The 27037-nt window shown below is 35.6% G+C and overlaps 1 protein-coding gene across 2 annotated transcripts in view; it reads left to right on the top strand.

Moving 5' to 3' along the window:
• Positions 1–20913, top strand: part of LOC113086679 (FYVE, RhoGEF and PH domain-containing protein 5-like) — a 36900-nt gene extending 15987 nt beyond the window's left edge. Inside the window, exons 6-21 of one of the 2 annotated variants that reach the window (XM_026255478.1) lie at positions 1302–1450; positions 1822–1978; positions 8699–8789; positions 10041–10091; positions 10194–10252; positions 10541–10612; positions 10784–10852; positions 15097–15180; positions 15323–15402; positions 15482–15575; positions 15732–15869; positions 17524–17626; positions 17864–18000; positions 18082–18183; positions 18980–19134; positions 19232–20913. In XM_026255478.1, the coding sequence (XP_026111263.1) occupies positions 1302–1450; positions 1822–1978; positions 8699–8789; positions 10041–10091; positions 10194–10252; positions 10541–10612; positions 10784–10852; positions 15097–15180; positions 15323–15402; positions 15482–15575; positions 15732–15869; positions 17524–17626; positions 17864–18000; positions 18082–18183; positions 18980–19134; positions 19232–19268 (1578 nt within the window). In that variant the 3' untranslated portion in view covers positions 19269–20913. Of the gene's footprint in view, positions 1–1301; positions 1451–1821; positions 1979–8698; positions 8790–10040; positions 10092–10193; positions 10253–10540; positions 10613–10783; positions 10853–15096; positions 15181–15322; positions 15403–15481; positions 15576–15731; positions 15870–17523; positions 17627–17863; positions 18001–18081; positions 18211–18979; positions 19135–19231 lie in introns of both variants that reach the window. The other variant, XM_026255477.1, reaches the window with a different exon arrangement.
• Positions 20914–27037: the final 6124 nt, after the last annotated feature.

Below are 27037 nucleotides of genomic sequence, written 5' to 3'. Positions count from 1 at the left end.
GGACAGAACATATGCCCATTGTTCCATTGTTTGTTATTGAATAACACAAAAATAAAAAGAATTTCCAGAACCTGTCCCTAATGTGAAGTTATGATTTTAATTGTAGTGCAGATTGCTAGGCATGTGATTTTTGGGAATTTGCAGCTTTTTATTTTATTTTTTTGGTTTTGAGCGACAAATGAAAGCATGCAGTTGCATAAACTGATAAAAGAATATAAGTATCTCCCACCAGCCGATTCATTCCTGTGTCGTGGTTTATGCAACTTAACTGTAAGAAAGCAATAAAAGTGTAAAGAGACTTAAGAAGTCAAGTGTAAAAAAACATTTGGAAATTTGTCAGGGAGTTTCAGCTATCGAGGTGCTATCAGAGGAAACAGGTTTCATATTACCTTGGAGGACTGTATAACGGCTCTGAGTTATTTATGAGAGAATTGACAAATGCTGACATGGCTGTGATCGATACACATTGATTAATGTGTGAAGCTCAGAAAGGAATTCCAGCATAACACCTCCCAGCACGACCGCTTAGAGGTCTATGTGTGCATATATGTCTGACTTTGTTTTATGTCATCACATTTCTTACAGCAGTAACACAATCCCTGACGGCTTTGCCTGTGAAGACATTTCAGAGCAGATTTTATCCCGATTCATAAGGGACATGACGTGTATATATAGTAGGTCAAGTAAATCCTCTCTGGATCTGATCCATCAGGCTAGTGGTCCCCGAACAGGCCAGCTCATGGCCACTCAATTCAACTGTCTGTTACAGCCAAAACAAATATATTCAGCAGAAACTAATAACATGTTCCCCTGACAGGTGGTATTGTGGGCTAAGATTGTGTCAAAGCTTGAGGCTCGTGCATAGGCTGCTTTTAGTTCAATCCAGTAGCTTAAGTCTGCATGGAAGCTCATCCAGAGGGATGAATGTGGTCAGAGTTTAATACACAGGCAGGAGAGGACAAGTACAGATAATCTGATGTATTCGCACAGAAGCCCGAGGAAGCTGGTATAGTTATTATTATGATTATTTGGGATGGTTTTTATCAGCTATTTGAACTCTCATTTTGACGGCACCTATTCATTTCAGAGGATCCATTGGTGTGCAAGTCATGTAATGTTAATTTCTTTTCATCTCTTCTGATGAAGAAACAAACCATTTTAAACCATTTTGAGTGGCCTGAGGAAAAGTAAATTGTTAGCAAATTTACATTTTTGGGGGAACTCTTCCTTTAATTCCCCTTTGAATTTTGTTTAGGAATAATTAATTGAATGATTCCTCATGCCAGTCCACTTTCTTACAGGATTTCAGGACAGCAGTGGAGGCAGCAGGAGATGATGAGGAACCACTGTTAGAAAACGGGAAGCTGGACGAAATCTTGAGCACTCTTCCTCAGGCCTACCACCTGCACAATGAGATCCTCAGTGAGCTGGAGACCCGCATTAAACAGTGGTGAGAACACACATACTGAAGCACATTACACTAATGCACATCAATATACAAAATGTACACATGCTTATGCACACATTTAACAGCATGTCATTCCATAAAAAATCCTTATTTATGTTATATATAACATGCGCATCCTTTACAAGGTGCTAATGCATGCACTCCTCATCTACTGTACTGAATGCATCTCCCCAACTGAGCCACATATTACTATAAACAAGCTGATGTGTCATTGTCCACAATACATTACATTACACACTCTTATCTGTTTCATAGCAGTACATATGATGTTACAGCACAATCCATTATAATGCTAGCATGAGTGTCCTTGGATGCCCTCTGAAAAGTTCCCGTTGTTTCTCATTCATCTTCAGGGAGGACAGTCCAAGTGTGGTTGATGTCATATTAACGCGCCAGGCTGAGTTGTCATCCTTCGCAACCTACATCTCAGACTATGACCGAAGCATGTCACTGTTGGAGGAGAGCTGTAGACAGAGTAAAGCTTTCGAAGATGTGGTGAAACAGTTTGAGGTGAGGTCTGTCACGCAAATGTGTGGTTTGTTTGGGAATTGATCAAAATTTGATGATATGAAAAAAAAATCTGAATTGATAGATACAATATTGACTTTTTAAATACCTTTTTATTTTTTATTCTGTGCCAGAAACTAAAAGAATATGAAAACACATCGGAATATTTAAACCTACTTTTGCGCAGCCGCTGATCCAGAGAGAGTAGTGCTCATCATGTAAAACTTTATGTCTGAAACAGCTTCACAAACAGTCTACACAGCAGGCTACATTTCTGTGTTCCAAATATTAAATAATAATGTAAGTATTAAGACAACAGTTTATAGTCCTGACATAGACTCTGATGTTGTGGGAGCCGCGATCAAAATGGCTCTTTGAAAGTAATGAATAAAAAAACTCATACAGCTCTATTTTGCAGACAAACAGCTCTTAAATAGTCCATTTTATGTAGTCTGTTGAATTTTTGTTAATGGTTTTCAACTGCGACTAAATGGTTTGCAAAAAGAGACAAGATTAATTTTTGTTATCATTTTTGAATCCCACTGGAATCGAAACTGGGAATCAAAAATACTTGGAACCGATGAGCAGATTTGGAATCGGAATCAGAATTGATCAAATTCAAACGATACCCAACCCTATTCCCTATCCATTTAATTGGAGGATGGTTGGTGGAGACCACACATTTCAGTGGTGATCGGATCACCAACGACAAGAAGCCAGCTGTCCTCGCTCATTAATATGCATGAGCATCTGTATTCAGAGAAGTCTCGGTGGGTGGTAGACTCAAAATTAGACCCTCAATGTATAGCAGGGAGAGATCAGGAAAGAGCGAAAGAAAGGCTGATTTAGCCAAATGTCCTTTAAATGTGGCATTGTCGTCAGCTGCTCAAACTGAAAAGTATAACTGTGGGTAGATTTCCTCTTATATGCATGAATTATGCTTGGTAAAATGATCAGTGGTTTGTGAAATAAGTTAAGGAATGCTTTTTTAATATTTTTTAGATCAAGGACTGCATCTTTAATAATGTGTGACAGCCTGCCATGGCTTCAATAGCAGAGGCTCAAGATCCAAATAACTCCAGAGTAATGAAACAAGATTAAGATGTAATTTCTGCTTATAACAGCACATATTATTCTTCACAAAGCATTTCGACACAATGTAATTCATTTGTGGGTGTGAAATGTGCTCACTCAGTGCTCTCAGTGAGTCCAGGTCAATCGGCTGCAGTAACGCTTATAGGCTTTGACTGGGTGATGTATGTACTGAGCATCACTGGTTGCCTCTGGTCACTCCGCACTAATGAAACCAATAGAGCTGACTCTCAATGGTGTACCACCACGTAAACACACACACAAGTCAACAACGAGGCAGGCTTTTCCTTACATTTCTCTCATCCTGCCAGCTATTTGTCTACTCATCGCTGACTTGTTTTATTCACCCAATCTGTGCTGTGATGCTTCTCTCAGCTCGTTAAATGGGAGGAGATGCAGTTGTTTTATTGATCGGGGCCTGAAGGTGGACAAGTCAGGAGTTTAAACAACCTCTTGATTTTATCAGTATATGCCACCATTGTAGCTCTGTAGAAATATTAAATATCGAATGGATCACTTCATCAAGAATATGTCTGGGTCATATTTCACTTCAAACTAATTATTAAAAAAAAAAATATGCCTGGTTTAAGGACCATACAATTTTATTGAATTATAACATTTAAGCATGTTTTCATATTCTGTAATGTAAGATTAATTTTTACATTTTAAAGAATTTATGTGTTATGGAAGTATTCTGTTGCACCAACTTAAAAAATTATGCAGTTTTACAGTAGTCTAATGAGAATCATCGAGAATAAATTTAATTAATAAAAAAAAAAAAACTGATGCATTATAGTAAGAAGAACTTGGGGGAATATGTTTAATTGACAGTAAAGTAATTTGAATTAGAAAGAAAAAATTTGTCAAAAAAAAAGAAAGATGCAAAATACCAAGGATAGGAATTTCTAAAAATATTAAAAGTAATAAAAAAATATTTTATTATTATTATTATTTTAAAACATTTTAACAATGTAGCATTTATTGACATTTATTTTCACATGTATTAATTACTAGGGCTGGTAAGTGATTACAATTTTGTATCTAATTAACTACATGAATTGGGAATTAATTAATCAAATTACTCCCAAAAGATAATTTAAATTTATTTAAAGCTTCAAACAGATTTTACAAAAAGTAGCTTCAGCAAGAAATATTTTGTTTGATAACATTTATTACACATACTCTTTTGGGCCATGAGGGTGGGTAAATTATGACAGAATTTTAATTTTTGGGTGGGTGAAGTACAAATAGTAATTTATTTTATTTTAATTTTTTTTATTACTGTGGAAATATGAAATAATTTCTTCAATCTAAATAATGAACTAAAACTGACAGTAGGTGGTGGTAAATGTCTTTATGATTAAGTGATTGAGTCATTTATTTATTCATTAAATTTTTTTTCAAATGGCTGATTGATTCAGGAGTGAGGTTTATGGTTCTTTATGAATTGTCCATTGAATCATTAGACTTGTTCTACTTGAGGTGGATCATCACCATCAGACCGATCGGTGTGTGACATGAAAGAGAGCAGATCCTTACGTCTCATTATGCTTTTGAATCGCTCTAGAGGTACTTTGATGTCATACACCGATCACTCTGTGCAGCGCTGCTTCAAATCCAACGAGCCTGGTTCACCCAATTCGATCAAAATGTGGATTAGGAAATTAAATGCTGTATGTTACTCAGAGACAATCAGTTCTACTTTGTCTTTATATTTTCCTTTGCAAAATTGAACAAAACACACAAACATTGTGTCTAAAATAACACAATATTAACTTCTTAATGAACTGTTGTATAAGATCAGCATCACATTTGCATTTGTGTGATATTGCACTTGGCCTATTGCTTGTGTGATTAAATTATATAAAAATGAGACAAAAACTCAAACAAGGGCATTTTTGCCCCATATCTTGAATTTTAGGCACATTCTGACTAGGGCTGTGCAATTAAGCACATTCAATTGTCATGATGTTGATTTAATACTAATCACGGGACCGGCTATACCGGAGATGTGCAGGACAATCGAATGCGATTAATTGCACAGCCCTAATTCTGACAACGTTCTCTAGGCTCCATCATGCAGTGAGTTGTTTCCTTGCCTCATATTTGTCATCGGTCAACTGTAAGAAATGTCAGATGACCCTCGTAGGTTTGGGGCAGGGCAAGTGTGTTAATTATTTTTCACCTTAATAAATTAATGTAATTAACACAGTCAATTACCAGCCCTATTAATTACATTTATTAATGACATTCTGTTTTATTATTTATTACTTTTTTTTTTTACTTGCAGGTTGAAGTGTGACCTGTCCATGCTTTTGTTATATTTACCTTCTACTTTAAACATGTAAATGAATTTGGATTTTACCACATGGGTTTCAGTGATGTGGCATTTTGTATTGGCAATACACCAGCAGCATTTGAGCTTTTTGAGGAAGGATAGTAGATGCATTGAGGATCGAGGATGCATTAGGAATTCTCTTCTCTTGAGCCGAGCTTGTGTAATCTCATTTTGTGCGTGCGTGTGCGTGCTGGGTTGATGACAGAGATGAAGTATCTACAGTAGCTGATCTGATCACCACTGTGGTCCGATAGGATTAAACCCTGTTCAGCTACACTGTTTACGAGGGCTTTCACCACGAACATGTGCGTGTGTATTTATAAGTATCTGGCTGTTTGTGTGCAGAATGTGTAAGGAAGAAGGAGACAATGGTATGCTGCTCTGAAAGAGAGTGAGGGAGATGAAGAACACACTCACACACACATACACACACACACACACACACACACGCACACACACGCACACACACACACACACACACACACACACACACACACACACACACACACATATATATATATATATATTAGTTAACATTTAAATTGAGCTGAAGCCTAAGACTAAAAGGGCATGATATATAGTATATGTCTATATAAATATTAACATTCATTAATATTTATTTATTTATTCTTGCATTCAGAATCTCAAAGGTTATGTATGCACTATGAACAGGCCTGGTGTGTCTTTAGATGTTAGTAAACAGTGTTGCTCTTAAATTTTACAGGTGGAAAGGACAAGATAAAGACAGAACAAGACACTGACACACATACACACAGATCTGGGATTTGGGCAATGAGGCGGAAAAAAGCTAATTAGCCAAGCAGTCTTCTTAAACAACCCTCAATTAAATCAGCTGTCCACGCAGACGCTGCTTCAGCCGGGCCAGTGCCTGATTTGTGTAGCCTGTCTGTTCTCTGGCATGAGCCGCCATTCGTTCTCCTGGCTGTGTCCCAAGTCTACTAAATGTCTGCTCTTACACACATACACAAAGACTGGCCGCTTTTTCATTGGACTGCAGTTTGATGCAAGTGTTTAGTACGAGGCTGTTCATTAGTTCTGCTGCCTTTAACAATGAGACAATGTTATGCTTAAACACTGGAATCTGACAGGCTTTATGGTCAGGATGAGGCTCACTGCAGTGAAGGAATGATACAGAGAGGAAGTAATTAGATAATGGAGGACAGGTGCAAGATATTAAGAGCTGAAGAAGGAGAAAGGTTATGTTCACACCTAAAAGTGCCTATTAAAGACATTCTAATTTACACTCGTCTAATTAATATTTAGATTAATTTTATGCTTTAAAATGTCGTCTGATGCTCCTTAACATAACATCATAAACACATTTCCTAATATTATTTGATTGCATATTTTGATATTGCATGAAATAATGTGCATTAACATTGACCTTTTAACTTATATCGTTACTGTATAATACATCAGTATAGCTAGTAATATAGATTTCTTTTAGAATATAGAAGTGCTTCAATATATATTTGTAATACTTAATAGTGAATTTAACGGAATAATTAAAATATTTTATACATTATGAAATGGTGCAGTGTTTTAATATTTAATTTAATATTAACTTTTACTTCAATTTACTATTTTATAATATATTATTTGAAATAAAAAATATCTGTAATTTTGCACTTTGTTTAATGATTTTGATATTGAAAAGTATACATATACATATATATATATATATATATATATATATATATATATATATATATATGTATATGTATATTATGATTAATTTATATGATTGCATATTTTTATATGAAATTAGGAATCTAATATGCATAAACATTAACTATTTAATTTGTATTGCTTCTATGTATCTAATACATCAATGTACTGAATGTTTTAAATATTACATATTAATTGAATTTTAATTAATTGAATAATTAATTAAATATGTTCTTAACTTTTTTATATTTTCAGTTTTAATATACACATAGGGAATGTAAACGAAAATGTCTACATCAACACACTCACATTCAAATAAATATTTTATAAAACATTAAATTGAATTTCAATTTCAGGTTACACTTTATTTTAAGGAGTCCTTGTTACATTGTAATTATACATTTAAGTACTGAGTAATATTAATTAACTACATGTACTTACTACATGGTTAGGGTTACGATTACGGTGTGGCTTGGGGACACCTTAAATAAAGTGTTAACGGTAGCAAAGTATAGAAAATGAGTCAGTAGCCTATATGTTATATTTTTTACTTGAATTGTCAGTGTGTGTTTATGTGAGTGTGTGTGTAATTTATGTTCACATTATCATCTAAATAACAGATTTGATTATGTCATGGATAAACTGCAATGTAAAATAAAGAAAATAAAGAGAGATAAGAAATGTGATGGATAAAACCTGTGAATTATGATGATGATGATGACAGTAAGGTTATGATACAGTTAGAGAGCTGGTGTGAAAAAAAGATAATGAAACCCAGAGAGTGTCTTTCAGAGGTGTTGTGGGAATGATGTTAACTGGACAAACTGAATACTGGCTTGTGTTCTTTTATCTTGAAACCACAACTCCCTTCGTTCACGCTCCTCACAAGGTCATTAACGGCATCCCTTTTTCCCTCTTCTTGTTGAAGATCTCAAGCATTGTCCCATGTCTCTGGATGTCCATAACTTTGAAGTTATTTGCCCTTATCTGCCCTTTACTGACCTCTCACGTCCCCCCTGGCTCCTCAGAGCTCGCATGAACAATGACGTGTCAAAGTCAATTAGGCCTTGATTGATTTCTTCTCACAGCTTGTTTGACTGATTCACTTGTTCACATTTTCTCCCAGTGAATGATATAATTGGGATGGAATTGGCTGGAATGAGGCGTACTCAGGGTTTTTTGTAACTGGAAAAATGGAAGGTCAGTGAATAACCTTGAAATGGGCTTCTCTAAGTAGTGCCATTGTGATCTATGATACTGTATCTTGTGAGTCAAGAGAGAGCACAGGTGGGATTTAACTCTGTGTATGGTTGTCCGATCAGCTTTATGTGTGAGTTTTAAGGGAAAAACTGTTTTGTGTTTATAGAGATTTGTTTGTGTCTATACATTTATGTGCAGCATGTGCAGATGCTATAAAATAATAATTGTAAATACCATAATTATGTTTTTTTGGCTAGTAAAAAGTTTTATCATGAGGAGTAACAAGTTCTGTTTGACATACATTTTTTGTGTGTGTGTGTCCAAGTTCTGTATGTCTGTGTTTATTGTTCATTGTATATTGTTTAATGTGCCATTTCTCATATGCATGTGTGTTTGTATTCCAGACACAGAATGCAGAAGGAGTTCATGTTCCTCTGAAACACCAGCTGCTGCGGGTCATTGTGCGTGTTCTTCAGTACCGCATGATCCTCACAGGTGAACACTGCATGATCCAAATATTTAGTCCAGATGATATTTTCCAATATTAATACTTTATCGTATTCAGTTCATTTTTAACTTAATCATTTGTGCAGTTTGGTTATTGTTAACTAAAACTAACATTTTGAAATTTGAAAGTTGTTGGAAGATTTTATAAAAAATAAAACAGAAATTTACAGTTTTAACCTTGTTTAAACTTGATGTTTTGAAAACTAACTAACGAAAACTAACTAACTGTTAATTGACTAATTATGATTAATCACATCCTAATTAAATGTTTTTGTTTACTTAATATATGTGTGTGTACTGTGTATATTTATTATGAATATATAAATACACACAACATACAGTATATATTTTGAAAATATTTACATGCATAAATTTATATCCATACAAATTATATTATATATAACTGTATTTCATATATAAACAAAAAATTTCTTAAATATATGCATGCATGTTTATATATTTATATGTTCATAATAAGTATACACAGTACACACGTATATGTTATGTAAACAAAACTTTTATTTTGGATGTGATTAATCGCAATTAATGGTTTGACAGCGCTAAAATAATATAAATGTAAAATGAAATAAATGAAAGATAAATAGAAATATTTAATACATTTATTTAAAAATGACAAAAAAATTACAAATCACATAGAAAAACAACTAAAACTTAAAATAAAATTTAAATAAAAACTGAAAATATAAAAATAAAACCTTATTTAAAATGTTAATAAATATTATATTACACAAATAATGCAAAAATAACACAATGATTGAGTTCTACAAGTGTAAATGTTGGAAGTACAGGTATATGCATAAATACTGCATACAGATATACTGCACAAAGGTTCATTTACGCATCAACAGTCTATATTTATCAAACTGCATCAAAATTCACAGAAGATACAGTAATTAAATAATAAAACTACTTGCTCAACACTTTATTGACATAATCTTACAGTAGGTATACAATTGTAGTTTTTTGTTGCTGACTTGCAGTCCTGGAATTCACATTTTGATAAATCATATTTTGTCACTTAATTACATTTCACTACAAAAAGGCTGCCAATTACTTTGAGGATTGGGGTAAAAATGAACTGTAAATAATGTACAGAATGTTGAATCATGTACATAAAACATAAGACTGTTTGAGTGTATTTAAAAGAGTATGAGATGATGAAATAAAAGCTATTTTGTCTCTTAATCCGTCATTTGGTTTTCATCTCATTTTTTCCAGACTACTTAAACAACCTCTCTCCGGATTCAAAAGAGTATGAAAACACACAAGGTATTGTTGTCTCGGTCTCTCTCTCACACAATGATGACCACTGACCATGTTTGAACTGTGAAAACATTAATTGTGCTTATGACTGCAACTTTTTATCAACAGCTGCGCTAGTAATCGTGTCAGAGGTCGCAGACCAGGTTAATGACAATCTAAAACACGGGGTGAGTTGTTTCTGTGTGTGAGCGAGCGAGTGTTGTATTGTTAATACATGATGAAAAGTAGAGAGGGGATATGATGTCATCATATTGTACCAGGTGTCGGGAAACAAAGAGAGTAATGTGAAATCAGCCAGACACAGAGGCATCTCCAAACACATACACGCAGTCACAGACACAGAAACCTTCTGTTTCTACCCTAAATCATTTCTGAACAGCTCTTCCTTTTTCTCATTCACAAATCAGTTCTGTTTCTCATTTTCACTTTTTGATGTCTTTCTACTGCAATCACAGGAGAACCTGCTTCGTTTGGTCCACATTGACTACAGCGTGAGAGGAAAAAGAGACCTTCTTCAACCAGGAAGGGTACATTCAGCTTCATACGCTGTATTTATGCTTTCATGTTTATAGTTTATTACTGTTTTTACTGGCAGTAAAACGTGAAAGATCAGTAACAGTTATTAGACATCAAAGGTTTAAGTGAATAACACCCTTACCCATAAGTCACCTGGTCTCGTGCACCTGCGTGTTTTGCAGGTTTTTGTCAAGGAGGGCACTCTGATGAAGGTCTCTCGGAAAAGCAGGCAGCCCAGACACCTCTTCCTGGTATTTTGTCATCCTTCTCTCAACTTGCAGTGTGCTTAATTGCATTAAATGTGCACTTGAAGTGTAATTCAATCCTTCAGGTATATATATATATAAAAAAAAAAAACATATTGCAGATAATAGAGTATTATTTAAACATAAATGAAAAAGGCCACTTAAGTGCACTTAAAGCAAGTAAACGTTCATGATTTTTTTTTTACATACTTAAGTACACTTTTAAAAAGTGCACTTTGCAATAATGTCAGAATTATAGTTTTATGTTAAAGTACGTTTGAAATCATTACATTTTAATAATCATTTGTCATAAGAAAATACTTCATTATAATTTGTAACTTTAATGTGTTATTTGATATTACATTTAAAGTTAATATATTTTAAACCCACTAAATTGCTACTTCATCATTACAAATGTGCAATTACAAATAGAATGAAATACAAGTTTCAATAGAAATGGCATTAAATATTTTAGTTTACCATAAATGCTTGTCATTACATTCATCAGTGCACTTTGACCATATCTCATATACAGTGAACTTTGAACTTACTTTTAAAGATGTACTTAAGTGGGGAGAAAAGCACTCTTGCATGGTATTTCTGCATTTTCCTTAGAACAAGTGACTTCACAGCCGTTCATGTGTCTGAAAATGATTTTTCAAACCAATTGGCCGTGTGGGATTGTTAAGAGATTGTCTTTCAGTTAGATGTGTATCGCTTCTTGTGTCTGAGTGTAAGTAGGTGTTGCATTCTTAAAGCTATAACTGTATAAAAAACATTTTATTATACAGTTGGTTTTCTCTAAATCCAAAAACTGTCATTGCATGGAAAAGTCTTGAGTGGAATCTTGCTTGTAAAGATAATTAAATTTAGTTAACTGTCAGCTAGTTGCCTGACACATTTAATTTTAATATGAAGTTGCCTATATTGCCCTCTTAGGTACTGAGCAGTTATAGACAGGTATGTGTATTGTTGAAATTTGGTCATTCAAAAGTCAGCCAGTTTCCTAGAGAGTAAGTGAGCTGGTTTCAGCAGACACTGGAGGCTAAATTAGCTGTAGCACAAGGCTACCCCCACCTCTCTTTATAGCTCTCTTGTTTTCAAGGGTCGTACTTCCTCTCAGGATGTCTGCTGTAGGTCATTGGATGCCAACTTCCTGTGCTGGGACTTTACTGACAGCACACTGAAGACTAGGCCCAGAGAACAACAGATCAACAGCAGACTGAAAAACAACACTAAAAACATGAGACTGCATGAGTGGTCAGTTCAGTTGTTTACCTGAAGTACATTTATTCTGTTACTTCGGGTGGTTTTCTGAATGTCTTAATGACAAGATTTTAAGAAGAATGGGCTCTGCGGGCTCTGCTGAGATTTAGAAAAAATGTCAACTTGCACAAAAATGTTTAGGTCAGTATGATTGTTTTACGATGGTTAGAAAAATGTAACTTTTCACAACATTACTGTTGATACTGTATTTTTGGTCAAATAAATGTAGCTTTGGTGAGTATGAGACTTTTCCCTTAACTTTTGAAGAGTAGCCTAGTGTATACAGACCTTTGGGTGGGGAAACAAATCATTTTCTTTATTACTATCCATCTTTTTTCCCTCCTTTTTTCTGAGTACTAAATAAGTAACTTTTTCACATTGGCACATTTTCGCTTTATCGCATTTGATTTGATGATGGTCAGACTCGTGCTCGTACAGTTCACTTTAAACAGTGTAATATGCTGTAGTTCTTCATTATGTTACTGGAAAAGCTGGTACAAATGGTAAATTTGGACAATGTATACATACAGGAAGCTATTTTCTGATATTGAGACACTCTTGGCTCTGAAGATCCCAGATACTGGAGTTTTTCTTCATCTTCTGTCATCCTCTCCTTTCTGCTCTCTTCCATCCCTTAATCGATCAATATCTGCTTGGTGTTTTTTTTATGAGAACTTGTGACTGATGTCATAGAGTCCAGCACTGACTGGTTGTGACATGATGTCATAGTGTCCCCTAAAGATGATTCTTCAAGATACGGATTTAATTTATGGATTAATAAGTGAATCACTCAAAAAATCCCGTAAACCAACTATCACTCATACACTGATGCCCAAAGGCCATTTCCTCTGTCAAAACGACCCTTCATTGCCTGTACAAATCTACCACTTCACAGTTATCTTTGAAGGACTATCTCTGATCACTGAGACAGGGTTCCATGATCATGGAAAACATGCCATGAAATTTAAATTCTGTGATTTACACCATGTTGTTATTGTTCACTAAAACTAAAATGTTTAAAATAATTTATGTTAATTTAAGTCAGTCTGAAATAAACTAAAATAAAAATAATAAAAAATTATTATGAATATTAGGAATGTTACATTGAACTAATAGAAATAAAATAGGTTAAAAAAGTAAAGCTTAATAGAAATAGTAATACATAATGAAATAAAAAGAATAAAAAATGAGCACATTGCAAAATTACAGAAAACATTAATAAATGCTATAAAAGTATACATATAATACCACAAGAAAAAAATTAACAAAAAAATAAAAAAAGAAAGAAAGAAAGTCTGTCCCAGAAATTCCTATAAATATCACTATCCAATAATCATTGTGGTTAAGTTTATTCACCTGAGCTGAACAGGATAGGAAATGGTCACAAATATCATTCAAAACTAGTTAAGTAGAGTTGTAATGACACATAATCAGGGCCTTGTTTTTTATGACTACTGTAATGGTAACAGATCCAGGGGCGTCGGACTGGGTGTAAAACCAGTACTGATTAACAGGGCCCCAAAGGAAGTGAGGGCCCTTGAAAAGTCTGGGATATATTTTATTTACCTGGATATTTTCATGAGCGGGGCCGTGGGGGCCCATCAGGACTGCCTATGCATAGGGCCCGGGATCTTGTGCAACGCCCCTGAACAGATCCCTATGGAGGTCTTACGTAGGATTTTTACTGTAGTTATTTGTTGTTTTCTCTTGTATTTTTCTTCACCAACGTCACACACACTAGTTACATGAGAACTGATTTATTCTCAGCTTTTTGAGGCTTGTTGTGGCTGTTGTTGTTGATGTTTTTGTTGTCTCTGTCCTGCTGCCTCCACCCAAAATGGCTTTCTCAGGAGCGTCCAGGCTGAATTCCTGGACCCGGCCTGTGAACTGCGGATGTTTGGGGCACGCACACTGCATGTCTCATGATATCACCACTTTTGTTTGGAGCTATATATGTCGAGCAAACACAATGGTTTGAAGTGCAGGGCTAGCCTGTTTGTGTGTGTGAGTCTGTGTTCTTAGCACAACTCCTTCATTGTCAGGAATGAAGCAAAGCAGAAAATATCCCATAAACTGCTTTTCTTAAGCACAACCTATTGTATTGAACGTGTGAATTGCTTTCTTGGGTACTGAACTGAACGTGCTACACTTGTGGAAGAATGAGCATTGAGCAGAGAGGAAGAAGTTAGATCATGTCAAAACTATTTAAAGCAGGGGTCCAGGGCCAACTAAGGGGCCACTGCAAAGTTATAGGGGGCCTCAAATTAGCTTAAAAAATACTGAGTAAAATAATTAACATCATGTACTTCAGGTTTAGCTTCTTGTAATTGTGCCGAATATACTATTATAAATTCTAACATACACTGTAAAATAAAGTGTTACCATTATTTTCATCTATGGACACTCCTAATATATATATACATATATATATATATATACTAATACATATATAAAAATGTGTGATGGGGGTCTTGAAATCAGATAGGCTGATAACCACTGATTTAAAGCTTATGCTGCCTCCTTGTGGTAGATATAAACATAACAGAAAGCAACCATCACTATTACTCTCCTCATACTTAAATTTAGGGGTTAAAAATAATGTAAATATTATTATTTTGATAGCCTTTTCAATAGAAAAATATACTGCAATAATAACTAAACTAATAATTCTTATTAAATAATGTAAATCTAATCTAAATGTTTAACTTGGAAAGGGATAGAGCAGACGTGTGCAGACTTAAAAGCTTTTACTGCCTCCTTGTGGTGGAAATAAAGACACAAGAAGGCAAGCGTCATTATTACTTTTGCTAACATTAAAACACCTTGTAAGAATGGTATTACAATAAAATTCTTTTTTATTGGAAAAAAAAGCAGAACATTTAAAGTGCTGGGTAGGGTTAGGTTATAGAACTTATAATTAGTTGTCTATAAAACAATTTCTAGTCCCCATTTATATAGTAATCATGTTTGTGCATGTGTTGCAGATGAATGACGTGATGCTGTACACCTACCCTCAGCAGGATGGTAAATACAGGCTGAAAAACACACTGACTCTAAGTAGAATGAAGGTAAGACACAGAGTCTCTCAGCAGATTCATTTAGTTTTTTGATTACCGCTAAACTACTAGGAAACAAAACAGATTAGACTAAGTGTGATATGAATTGTATTATCAAGAACTGAGCAGTATTTGTTTTTTCATGTGTCTGTAGGTCAGTAAACCTGTCATAGACAATGTGCTCCACACGCTCAGGATAGAAGTCAGCGATGTTACAATCACTCTCTCCGCGAGGTAATGGTTTGCATGTGTCTGTACTGACATCTTCTGTCATGCCATCACTTCAAGCATGGCTTCTTTCTGTCTCTGACAGTTCTTTAGGTGAAAGAGAGGACTGGTTCCACACGCTGAGCCGGGCTATAGCGGATCACGCCGCAGGCCTCAATACCTTCAGCTGCTCTAGTGAGGTATGAGGAAAGATTTCACACAGCCTCTGTACAAAAATATCTATGGCTATTTATCAAACAAGCAACAAAACAAAGATAATTGTTAAGTTTTTGTTTAAAGCATTACTATTCAGTATCAAGGAAACTAAATGATGAAATTACTGTCCATGTTTCCAGGCGAGAGAGAAATTATGGATGTCTCTGGGAGAGGCTGCTCCTGTTCTAGTTCCTGTTTCACATGTGATGATGTGCATGAACTGCACATCAGACTTCAGGCTAACACTGCGACGGCATCACTGCAATGCATGTGGAAAGGTAAAACATATGTACCTCATGTAGGGAAATGTATGATAGTCTTAAAGGGATAGTTCACCCACAAATGAAAATTCTGTCATTAATTACTCACTCTCATGTTGTTTCAAACCTGTAAACAGAACACATTTTTCTTCGGAACACAAATTAAGATTTTTTTTAATGAAATCTGAGAGCTTTCTGACTCATTCTGAAATATTTTATGGCCCAGAAAAGTAGTAAGGACATCATTAAAATAGTCCATGTGACATCAGTGGTTTAACTGTAATCTCATGAAGCTACGTTAATACATTTCTGAAAATTCTGGTTCAAATATGTAAGACTTTTCATCCTCTCAGTGCTTCTGGGTGTATGTCAGGTCCTACAGCATCACACGCTGTTGTTGTACTCTCGTGAGCGTGCGTCGCAGACTGACACGGAAGAGAAGAAAATGTTAAATAAAGTTAATTTATTTTCTTTGTGCACAAAAAGTATTCTTGTTGCTTTATAACATTACGACTGAACCTCTGATGTCATGGACACATGGACTATTTTAATGTTGCCTTTAGTACCTTTCTGCATTGCTCTCGGATTTCATCAAAATACCTTAATTTGTGTTCTGAAGATGAACAAAGAATCCTACGGTTTTGGAAAGACATGAGGATGAGTAAATAATGTGGGGGTGGTGGAATTTTACTATGCTTTTAAATTCAAGACATATATTCTTTGATACGTTACAGTTAACAATAAAACACTCATAGGTGGTCTTACAGTGACCCTAATAAGCATTTAGACTCAAAAATGTATGTACAGCATTGCATTAAATAATAATAAATTGAAGCAGGATTACATTAGCGGATATTTCACAGAATTATATGTATTTACATTCATGCACAGACACTTTAAAACGCATTCAGGCAATAATCTTTTTTTTACCTGTATGTGTGTTCCCTGGGAATAGAACCCACTACCTTTTGTACAGCTAATACAATCCTCTACCACTGAGCCACATGAGCTTGTATTAGTGTTTATATTACAAATATATGTTTTGTTTCCAACCAAAAAAGTTTTTTTATTATTATTATTATTATTATTTATTGCCATTAAATAAACACATTTGTTCTGTGATATTATGAATAAATTTGTTATTAGCGATTGACTAAACGCTAGTCAGTCAGCACTTAACAGAAGTGCCAGCTCCCCCTTGTGGCAGGAAAGGGTTCTGTTCATTGTCATTCAGGGTAATATGGTGACTTTATAGTGTTTTGCAATATTTTAAGTGAATTTTGTGCAGACAATGTGCAAAGTAGATTACAGGGATTTTATGTTAATTCAATATGTTTTCTGCTTAAATATATATTTAAAATGTAATGTATTTCTGTGATGCAAAGCTAAAATGTCAGCAACTATTACTCCAGTTTTCTGCATCACATCATCTTTCAAATCATTCTAATGCTCATTTGGTGCTCAAGAAAAAAGTTGAGCTGAATAAAAGTATTAATTTCTTTAAATACATAATTAAATAATAAATCTTACTGACCCAAAATGTGTTAAGCGGTAGTATATATATACTGAATATCAGCATTAAATTGTGACCCTGGTTTCTCTTATTTTTATTATCGTCTCTCATTGCGTCTCATTTTTACCATTCATCTGAACTGTCTCGCCCTGTTGTTAGGTTGTGTGTCGCTCCTGCTCGAGAAACAGGTATCCTCTAAAATACCTGAAGGACAGGATGGCTAAAGTCTGTGACCACTGCTACGCTGAGCTAAGAAAGAGAGGTAACAGCCTCCAAAAAGAATCAGACTTTAAAAAGCTATGCAATTTCGAACCATTTCATACTCACCATCACAGTTAAAATGGTTTTTTACAGTATTATCAAGAATATAATATACGTTTGTTGTTTTTCAGTATTCATCTGCAGTTGACTGTTTAAACAAAATAGACTGTTTCCATTCTGAACATTGAAATGATCCCAATAGCTGTATAGTTAATGTCAGTGTATGATGTGTATGTAGGTGGTAGTATTCCAGGGTCATGTGGGAGCACCAGTCCCCGCACAAACAGAGCCAGCAGGCCTCTCTCTGCTGTGTTCCAGAGCCTACAGCCACCCAGCCTGTGGAGGAACAGAAAGAGCACCTCACCTCTCACACAGGTACACACACAACACTCACGTACACATCTGAATGAAGAAGGTATTTTATACTCAGAGTTCAGAAAGTATTGGTGTGTGCAGGTATCTGTGGGTGCAGAGGGCTCCACTATGAGCGGCAGTCTGCAAAGACGCAAAAAGAGCAAAAGGAAGTGGAAGAGGCTGTGGTTTCTGCTCAAAGACAAGGTGCTCTACACCTTTAAAGCACGAGAGGTGAGGGGACCCAGAGTCTCCCACACCAACACAGACACTACAAACAGACACTCATTCATACAAACGCACATTATAACTTGCACAAACTACATTTAATGTGTTGGATCAATACAAAATGTTGATTTTGATACAATATCAGCCTCTGGTTCCTAACATCAATACTAAATCAATAGCTTAGGTAACAAAGAAACCACTTTGGGTGATTGATGAAATATAATTAGGACTGTCAATGTTAATAATTTGTAAACGTGGCAATAAATATTTTTTTTTTATGCCACTACTTAAATGTTTGGGGTCTGTAAGGTTTTTAAAGATTTTGAAAGAAGTCTCACCAAGGCTGCATTTGTATGTTTAAACATGCAGTAATTAATTTCAGCATCATTTCTTCAGTCTTCAGTGTCACATGATCTTCCAGAACTCATTGCAATATACTGATTTGTGTTATGATTATTGTTAATGTTGAAAACTGTGCTGCTTAATAGTAAATATTAATACAATAATTATTTTTAAAAAAAATAGATCCCCCAAACTACTGAATGACGGATAAATTACATAATGAAATAATTATAATGTCACATTTAATTAATCTCATTAAAGGACGTTTACATCACATTGTCTGAAATGCTAAACTGTGCTGTCTTTTTTGGTCAGGTGCTGAAATACGTAAAATGATAACACTGAAATAATGAAAATAGTATACAGAATAAAGCACAAACCCTGCACACATTTAACCTCTCTGTGTCTCTCTCTTTGTTTCCTGTGTCTGCAGGATAAAGTGGCATCTGAAAGTCTTCCTCTGCAGGGCTTTACTGTGAAGCTGTCTGATCGATCAGAAGGGGAAGACAAAGACAACGTTTTCCAGCTGTACCATAAAAAAACACTGTACTACACCTTCAGGGCAGATGACCAGCATACTGCACGCAGGTACGACACACAAGAGTCATCCTGTTCACCTCTGCATTGTTCATTCCCCTTTGAAATCTTCAGAATTATGATAAAGAAATCAACTGTTATTTTGCAGGTGGGTAAATGCAATGGAAGAGGCCACAGTGTTATAGTATCCAGCTATCTGCCCAGATGACAACAGGACTCTAGGAAGAGTCCACGAGACAGCTAAACCCATCATGGGCTTAAACCTTTGACATCAGAGTCACCTGTGCCTGAGAAACCAGCGGAATCACACCATTAATACCTTCATTTTTAGCTCTATCTTCTTCTTGGCTGCTGAATTTATGGACAGATTTACACAAGGCATGTCACGCTCAGTGTTTGTGCTGTCCCAGGACGAGTCCCATGCCTCACCTGCTTCACAGACTCATGAAAAAAGTGCCATGTGTAAACAGTGCAGTTCAGTGAAGCTCAGGTGTCGTGCATGATTGCTCTGAAACTACTCACCTGTGTCGAAATAAAGGAGAATGATTTTTTTTTTATTGTGACTTTCTATATGCAGTGCTGTCATTTTATACATTAATGTAAAATTTTAAATAAATTAAGGCATTTGTTATAGTTTGAAATAATACAATAAGCCCAAACAGGCTTGTTATAGACAATATATTGTTCATTTAATTTAACACCTAAATGTTTAGCATGGCATATCCTACCACCTCAGACATAAAAAGTCCATGTTTTATATACAAATTACATCATGTGATATATATATTTACATTTGGATTTGATACAGAATTGTATAGCCTAAATGAAGATATCTGTACATTTTACAATTCAGTGTAATATATTTAATGTGCAGCTGTATTAAGATATTGCTATCATCTGCTGTGATTCATTTTTCTCTGCACATTTGGTAGTAATTTTACTGTGGTCCCCAAGTGACATTGTTTCTGCTAGAATACCGGTACAGTTATTGTTACTACAGTGAAGCTGTGCTAATTTGATATCAGTCTCCACCACTAACTTCAAAAACATTACAAAAAATATAAAAAAAATTATAACCCTATATGCATTTGGTATAATTACATTGATATTAATAGCTATGGTATATGGTCAGAAACAATGGTTACTAGGGTAATTTTATGTAAGGATGGTTGTATGCACAACGGCGCATACCTATGAAGGGCACATTTGGTAAAACCTCAATGTAAATCAGTATGCAAACATTGTGAACATCTGTGTCGGTTGAAACTTTCATTAAAAATAGTGAAGTGTCATAAGCTTTATGTATCTACAGTATTAGCCTTAAGCAGTTTTTTTTTTTTTTTTTGTTATTTAGGCCATCATCTAACCATGTTATTCCCAAAAATATGTTTACTTTTTTTTTTTTTTTTACTGCATTTTCAAAGGTTTAGGTGAATTGTGTTGTATATATTAATCTAGAGAGAACAGTTTGTGTGAACTGGGCCTTTTTCTGTTCAGTATTTTCAAAATGCCTCATGTAGGATTCATTTTCTTTTTATATCATGTTTGTTTTTAATTTGTCTTTTAATGTTACATTTTAAAAATGTGTTCTGAAACTAGAAAAAGTCCCAGTATTCATTCTCTGCTTTTTGTATCTGATATTTCCTAGCACATTCCCCTATTCCCAGGGAGATCATCCCTCTTCCTTAATGCGTTAATCAATTTAAACAAAGCCCCTGCATAATAGAATAAAAAGTCATGTAAACCTGGATTTTCAAGATAGGAACAATGCATTTTGGTTTCATTTCACAGTTAAAGTTGTTCCCATTAAAGCAGCAGTTTCATGAGAAATCACTGATTATACCATTGTTTGGCTTCACATGGTTAGATATTTGCTATTATAATAGACAGAGTGTTTCTGTTTAGAAAGAGATAAATATGCTTATATTAATTGTACAATATGCTACATATATTAGAGTATAAAAATAATTTCCAGTATTCTGCCCCTGAAATGCTATTTTTACCGTGGAACCCCACTTGAATCGCCATTGGGCTAGTTTTGGGTTAGTATTGAGTAGCAATTGGACGGGTTTTGTTGTGAAAACCTGGCAACCCTGAAATACAGTCTCTAGGGGGCGACACACACACTTAAGAAGGGGCAGCAAGTCACGCTTCTTGTCAGTGATTAGTTAAATATTTGCTAGAATAGAAATAATTGATCAAATTTCGATGCTGTGTTACTTTTCCCCATGAGCCTACTGCATTTAGCATATTTGTTTAATAATTAAGCGTATTTCATTACAATATTTTATTATCTTTATTGAAAACGGGCCTTCAAACCTAGCAACAAACGGCTAACTGTGATGACACGGTGATTATTTGAGTCAAATATGTATCCCTCTCTCCATTATGTCAATATAATCTGCCCGCGTGTGAGCTCTATTATCAAACTGCAGCCTAGTAATGCGATATAACTAGGTTAAGATAATTAGCTTTATCAAAGTGGTCTGTGGCACTTCGGCCAACAGCCAAAGAGAGGTTGATTAAGCAGCAGAATTCCTAAATAATTGATATGATAGAAAAAAAGAGGCAGCACAAAACATTTCGCCCTATTTCTTTTCATCCTTTGAAATATTAATGATGCTGAGGTCCACTGTGCTATTGTAGGTCCCCAGAAAACTGTTATTTTGACACTGATCTGGGATCAGTTTTCCAAACTTGAATACAAAGCCTATTCACGTCAGGAAAAATGGCACAATGCTGATGTCAGATCAGCATACATTTCATTAAGAGCTTCTAGTCTGCTGTCGAGACTAAAGTAGACTTCATTAGACCGAGCTAGGTCATCGAGGACAGGATATAAAGGATAAAAAAGAAAGTAGAAAGCAAAGGACAGGAACGTAGAGTGAAAAAGAGGATCCAGGGAATATAACAATAGTGTGGCAATATGGCAAGAAAGAGAAAAAGGATGTTAAAGAAGGAAAGGGAGATAGAAATGGGACTGTTCTAGTTGCCACACTCCCTTGAGTTCCCCTGACCCACTAATGAAAGAGTAATTGATAAATTTGAAGCATTTAATTGCTTAAAATGTAATTTCATTAGATTGGGGACTGTATTTTTGTTAGCGTTTCAGTTTTGGTGAAGTAGGTGTACAAGTGAATGAAGAATGAGCTCATAACCAAGTTCAGACATATAGACATTAAACATGGAGAACAAGAAGGATTTATGACTTCACTTCCTCTCTTCAAGTGTCTGTACTAAGACCATTAAACTAGAACATTCAATGCCTATGCTTCATTTAAAGGGACAGTTCAATGAATATTTGCTGACAATTTACTCCCCCTCAGGCCATCCTGAGATGTATGAGTTTGTTTCTTCATTGGAACAAATTTTGAGAAATGTAGATCACTTTTTTCCACTAATGGCTCCTCTGCGGTGAATGGATGCTGTCAGGTTCAGAGTTCAAACAGCTGATAAAAATTGAAGCTAAAAATGTCAGTAATGCTTGTTTGACTTCACCAGCAAAAATATACAAATAACTGAAAATATTGTCTAAAAATGTAAGTTCCACAATATTATTGTCTTGTTGATTACATTTTTGTTTAAAAGCTAGCAGTCAGTGTAAGCAATCATGGTCATGTTGATATGTGAACAAACAGCATGATTATGATTTTTATATATGTATATTTAAATGTTTTTAAAGAGTATACTATCTACAGTATTGTTCAAAATAATAGCAGTACAATGTGACTAACCAGAATAATCAAGGTTTTTCGTATATTTTTTAATTGCTACGTGGCAAACAAGTTACCAGTAGGTTCAGTAGATTCTCAGAAAACAAATGAGACCCAGCATTCATGATATGCACGCTCTTAAGGCTGTGCAATTGGGCAATTAGTTGAATTAGTTGAAAGGGGTGTGTTCAAAAAAATAGCAGTGTGGCATTCAATCACTGAGGTCATCAATTTTGTGAAGAAACAGGTGTGAATCAGGTGGCCCCTATTTAAGGATGAAGCCAACACTTGTTGAACATGCATTTGAAAGCTGAGGAAAATGGGTCGTTCAAGACATTGTTCAGAAGAACAGCGTACTTTGATTAAAAAGTTGATTAGAGAGGGGAAAACCTATAAAGAGGTGCAAAAAAATGATAGGCTGTTCAGCTAAAATGATCTCCAATGCCTTAAAATGGAGAGCAAAACCAGAGAGACGTGGAAGAAAACGGAAGACAACCATCAAAATGGATAGAAGAATAACCAGAATGGCAAAGGCTCAGCCAATGATCACCTCCAGGATGATCAAAGACAGTCTGGAGTTACCTGTAAGTACTGTGACAGTTAGAAGACGTCTGTGTGAAGCTAATCTATTTTCAAGAATCCCCCGCAAAGTCCCTCTGTTAAAAAAAAGGCATGTGCAGAAGAGGTTACAATTTGCCAAAGAACACATCAACTGGCCTAAAGAGAAATGGAGGAACATTTTGTGGACTGATGAGAGTAAAATTGTTCTTTTTGGGTCCAAGGGCCACAGGCAGTTTGTGAGACGACCCCCAAACTCTGAATTCAAGCCACAGTACACAGTGAAGACAGTGAAGCATGGAGGTGCAAGCATCATGATATGGGCATGTTTCTCCTACTATGGTGTTGGGGCCTATTTATCGCATACCAGGGATCATGGATCAGTTGCATATGTTAAAATACTTGAAGAGGTCAATGTTGCCCTATGCTGAAGAGGACATGCCCTTGAAAATGGTTGTTTCAACAAGACAATGACCCAAAACACACTAGTAAACGGGCAAAGTCTTGGTTCCAAACCAACAAAATTAATGTTATGGAGTGTCCAGCCCAATCTCCAGACCTTAATCCAATTGAGAACTTGTGGGTGATATCAAAAATGCTGTTTCTGAAGCAAAACCAAGAAATGTGAATGAATTGTGGAATGTTGTTAAAGAATCATGGAGTGGAATAAACAGCTGAGAGGTGCCACAAGTTGGTTGACTCCATGCCACACAGATGTCAAGCAGTTTTAAAAAACTGTGGTCATACAACTAAATATTAGTTTAGTGATTCACAGGATTGCTAAATCCCAGACAAAAAAAATGTTTGTACAAAATATTTTTGAGTTTGTACAGTCAAAGGTAGAAACTGCTATTTTTTTGAAACACACCCCTTTCAACTAATTGCCCAATTGCACAGCCTTAAGAGCGTGCATATCATGAATGCTGGGTCTTGTTTGTTTCTGACAATCTACTGAACCTACTGGTAACTTGTTTGCCACGTAGCAATAAAAACATATACGAAAAACCTTGATTATTCTGGTTAGTCACATTGTACTAACAATAACAATACTGATATATATCAGTTTGTAGATCAGTAGCTATACATTTCATTGAGCTGGGATATAAAGTGGTCATATTTTAGTCATGATAAATGTTACTTATAACTGATTCAAGAAAGGTGAACCTCAAACTGAAACAAAGGTTGACCACACACAGGTGTTCCTCTGTTCCTCAAGACCTAAAGCACAATGAGCATAAGAACACACACAAGATCCATTAGAGTTTGGGAAACATGAGCTTGTGCTCAGCAGTACCTGGCTTTTGTGGTTTCATGAATGAGCTTCACTTCCATTACTGGCAAAAACTTAGAGAACTTCAGAGTTTGGAGTCCTTTTTCCATTTGCCTTTGAAATGCATGTATTTGAATGGTAAATGAGCATCTTTTCTATCCAAACAAACAGATGTAGTCTTCTGTTAGCACTGCTCTCATCAACCAGGTTAATGTATTCCAGGATATTACCACCTTTGCTCTTTATTTCCAGATTTTTCCATCACCCTCACCCATGATGCATATGAGCTCTTTATCTCCAGTGGGAGGGCAGAGTTCCAGAGAGCTATCGCTGTATTCATTAGGTCACAACCATTATTAAGCTTTCTTTTGGAGAACACAGCCTGGACATTAACATTCCTCTCTTTAAAAAGAGAACAACAGTATAACAACATACAACAGGGCATGGAATACACAAACCAGTTTATATTCTATGTACCAGTTATTAAAATGCAGTGGTGGTCTGAATGCTTCTGAATCACTTCTGGCATGGATTCCCACAGCTTCATTTTTATGTTTCTACCTTTTAGTCATGTTTGTTACAACATACATACTGTTTCTTCATTGTCAGTTTTATACCAGAAAGATATCAGAAGGGACAGAAACAGAGTGAGACAGATTGAGGAATAGATAGCAGTCGTTAAGCAGCCGAATTGTTCTTTTTGGGGGGTTCCTCTTTCTTTCCTCCCTACTGGTTCCTGTCGTTACTCACAGACTGCTTGCTCTGTGTAGAAACTGGCACAGACTCGGCCCTCGTTCAATCACTACTCTGCCCAGTGATCAGCCTCACTGACACAGTGAGAGTGAGTTCACCAAGAGCCTATTTAGTTTAGGCAGAAAAGTCAGGGAAGTCATAGCTATTAGCATCTTTCCTGTTAACGTCTGTTACGATGGAGACAGTGAAGAATCGTTTTAAATCTTTGGGTCAAGAAGACACATGCTAAAGTTGAATGGCTCACCCAAAAAACACATAAATGAGTTTGTTTCTTAACCTGAACAGATTTGGATAAATTAATTACTTGCTCGCCACCGGATCCTCTGTAGTGAATGGGTGACATCAGAACGAGAGTTCAAACAGCAGACGGTTCAAATATCATGATAGTCCACAAATAATACACACTACTTCAGGCCATCAATTATTGTCCTGTGAAGTGAAAAGCTGCATGTTTGTAAGAAAAAAATCCATTTTGAACATTCTAACTTAAATACTATTCCTCTATCCATTATATTGCTTTCTCCAGTGTAAAAGATTTTCAGACCAAGGACCATTTACAAGCAAAAACAGTCTAAACAAATATGCTGTGAGATGACAACAGAGGATCCATGAGTGAGCAAATTTCTCCAAATCTTTTCTGTTGAAGAAAGATACACATCACATCTTGGAATTGTAATTTTTGGGTGAATTATTCCTTTTAAGGGCATTTTTGTACAGTAAATAAATGTTGTTATTTTGTTGGGTTGCTACTTCATATTCAAACCCAATCCTTCTGAGAGATTGGGTGAAGATGTGATCAGATGAAGATGAAGATTCAGATCAGTGAGGTAGAAACACCACTTTGCTAAACCTCAAACATATTTAAAACTCATTGCAGACTTTAAAGATAGAGGGAAAGAAGAGGGAAGTAATAGTAAAGAGAACTTAGGCAAGACTGATAAATTGTATTAAAATGGATCGGATAAGACAGAAAGGAAGAGGAGAGAAAAATAAGGAGGAAAGAGAGTCAGTAAAGGAGAAGAAAAAAAAACTGGTAAGAAGCAGTTCTATAAAACAGAAGAGAAGTGAAACCACACACCATAAACCAATGCAATGAGTCCTCACTATTCCTCAGAACTTTCTATGATAATGGTATCCATTGGATTGCAGTTTACACACCTTAATTTGTTACACATTAAATGTTATAGTGGCTTAAACAGAAATTATACTTAATATAGAAACACTGAAACTCACAGCTTTATACACCACTGAAAGACCTATTGAATGGGTGGGGCAGTCTCAGAGTCAGCATCATGTGACTGCTGCCTCTTTGTGTGTGTGTGTGTGTGTGTGGTGTGTGGTGTGTGTGTGTGTGAATGCGATATATGTTTTGTCTGTGCCCATTCCTTGTGTTGGTGTGAGGCGGGACTATGGAGTTCCCCAAAGCTAAGGGTTTCTTTCGGGAATCTCCTGCCTTCAGGAAATGAAAGCACCAGGTCTACCAACAATGGTATTTCTAAACCAGTAAACCAGGGGGGTAGCGGAATGTACAGTTAAATGAGAAACATATGTGTGCGTATGTGTTTTTCAATAGAAAATGATGACCTCGATTGTGTGCACACCTGTTAAATCTCTATGACATCATAGAGTTTCATATATCTCTCACAGACATTTTGAACAC

The sequence above is a fragment of the Carassius auratus genome, unplaced genomic scaffold, assembly GCF_003368295.1.
Source record: "Carassius auratus strain Wakin unplaced genomic scaffold, ASM336829v1 scaf_tig00043813, whole genome shotgun sequence".
In the NCBI taxonomy this organism is placed as follows: Eukaryota; Metazoa; Chordata; class Actinopteri; order Cypriniformes; family Cyprinidae; genus Carassius; species Carassius auratus.
This window is presented reverse-complemented; position numbering and strand designations above follow the sequence as displayed.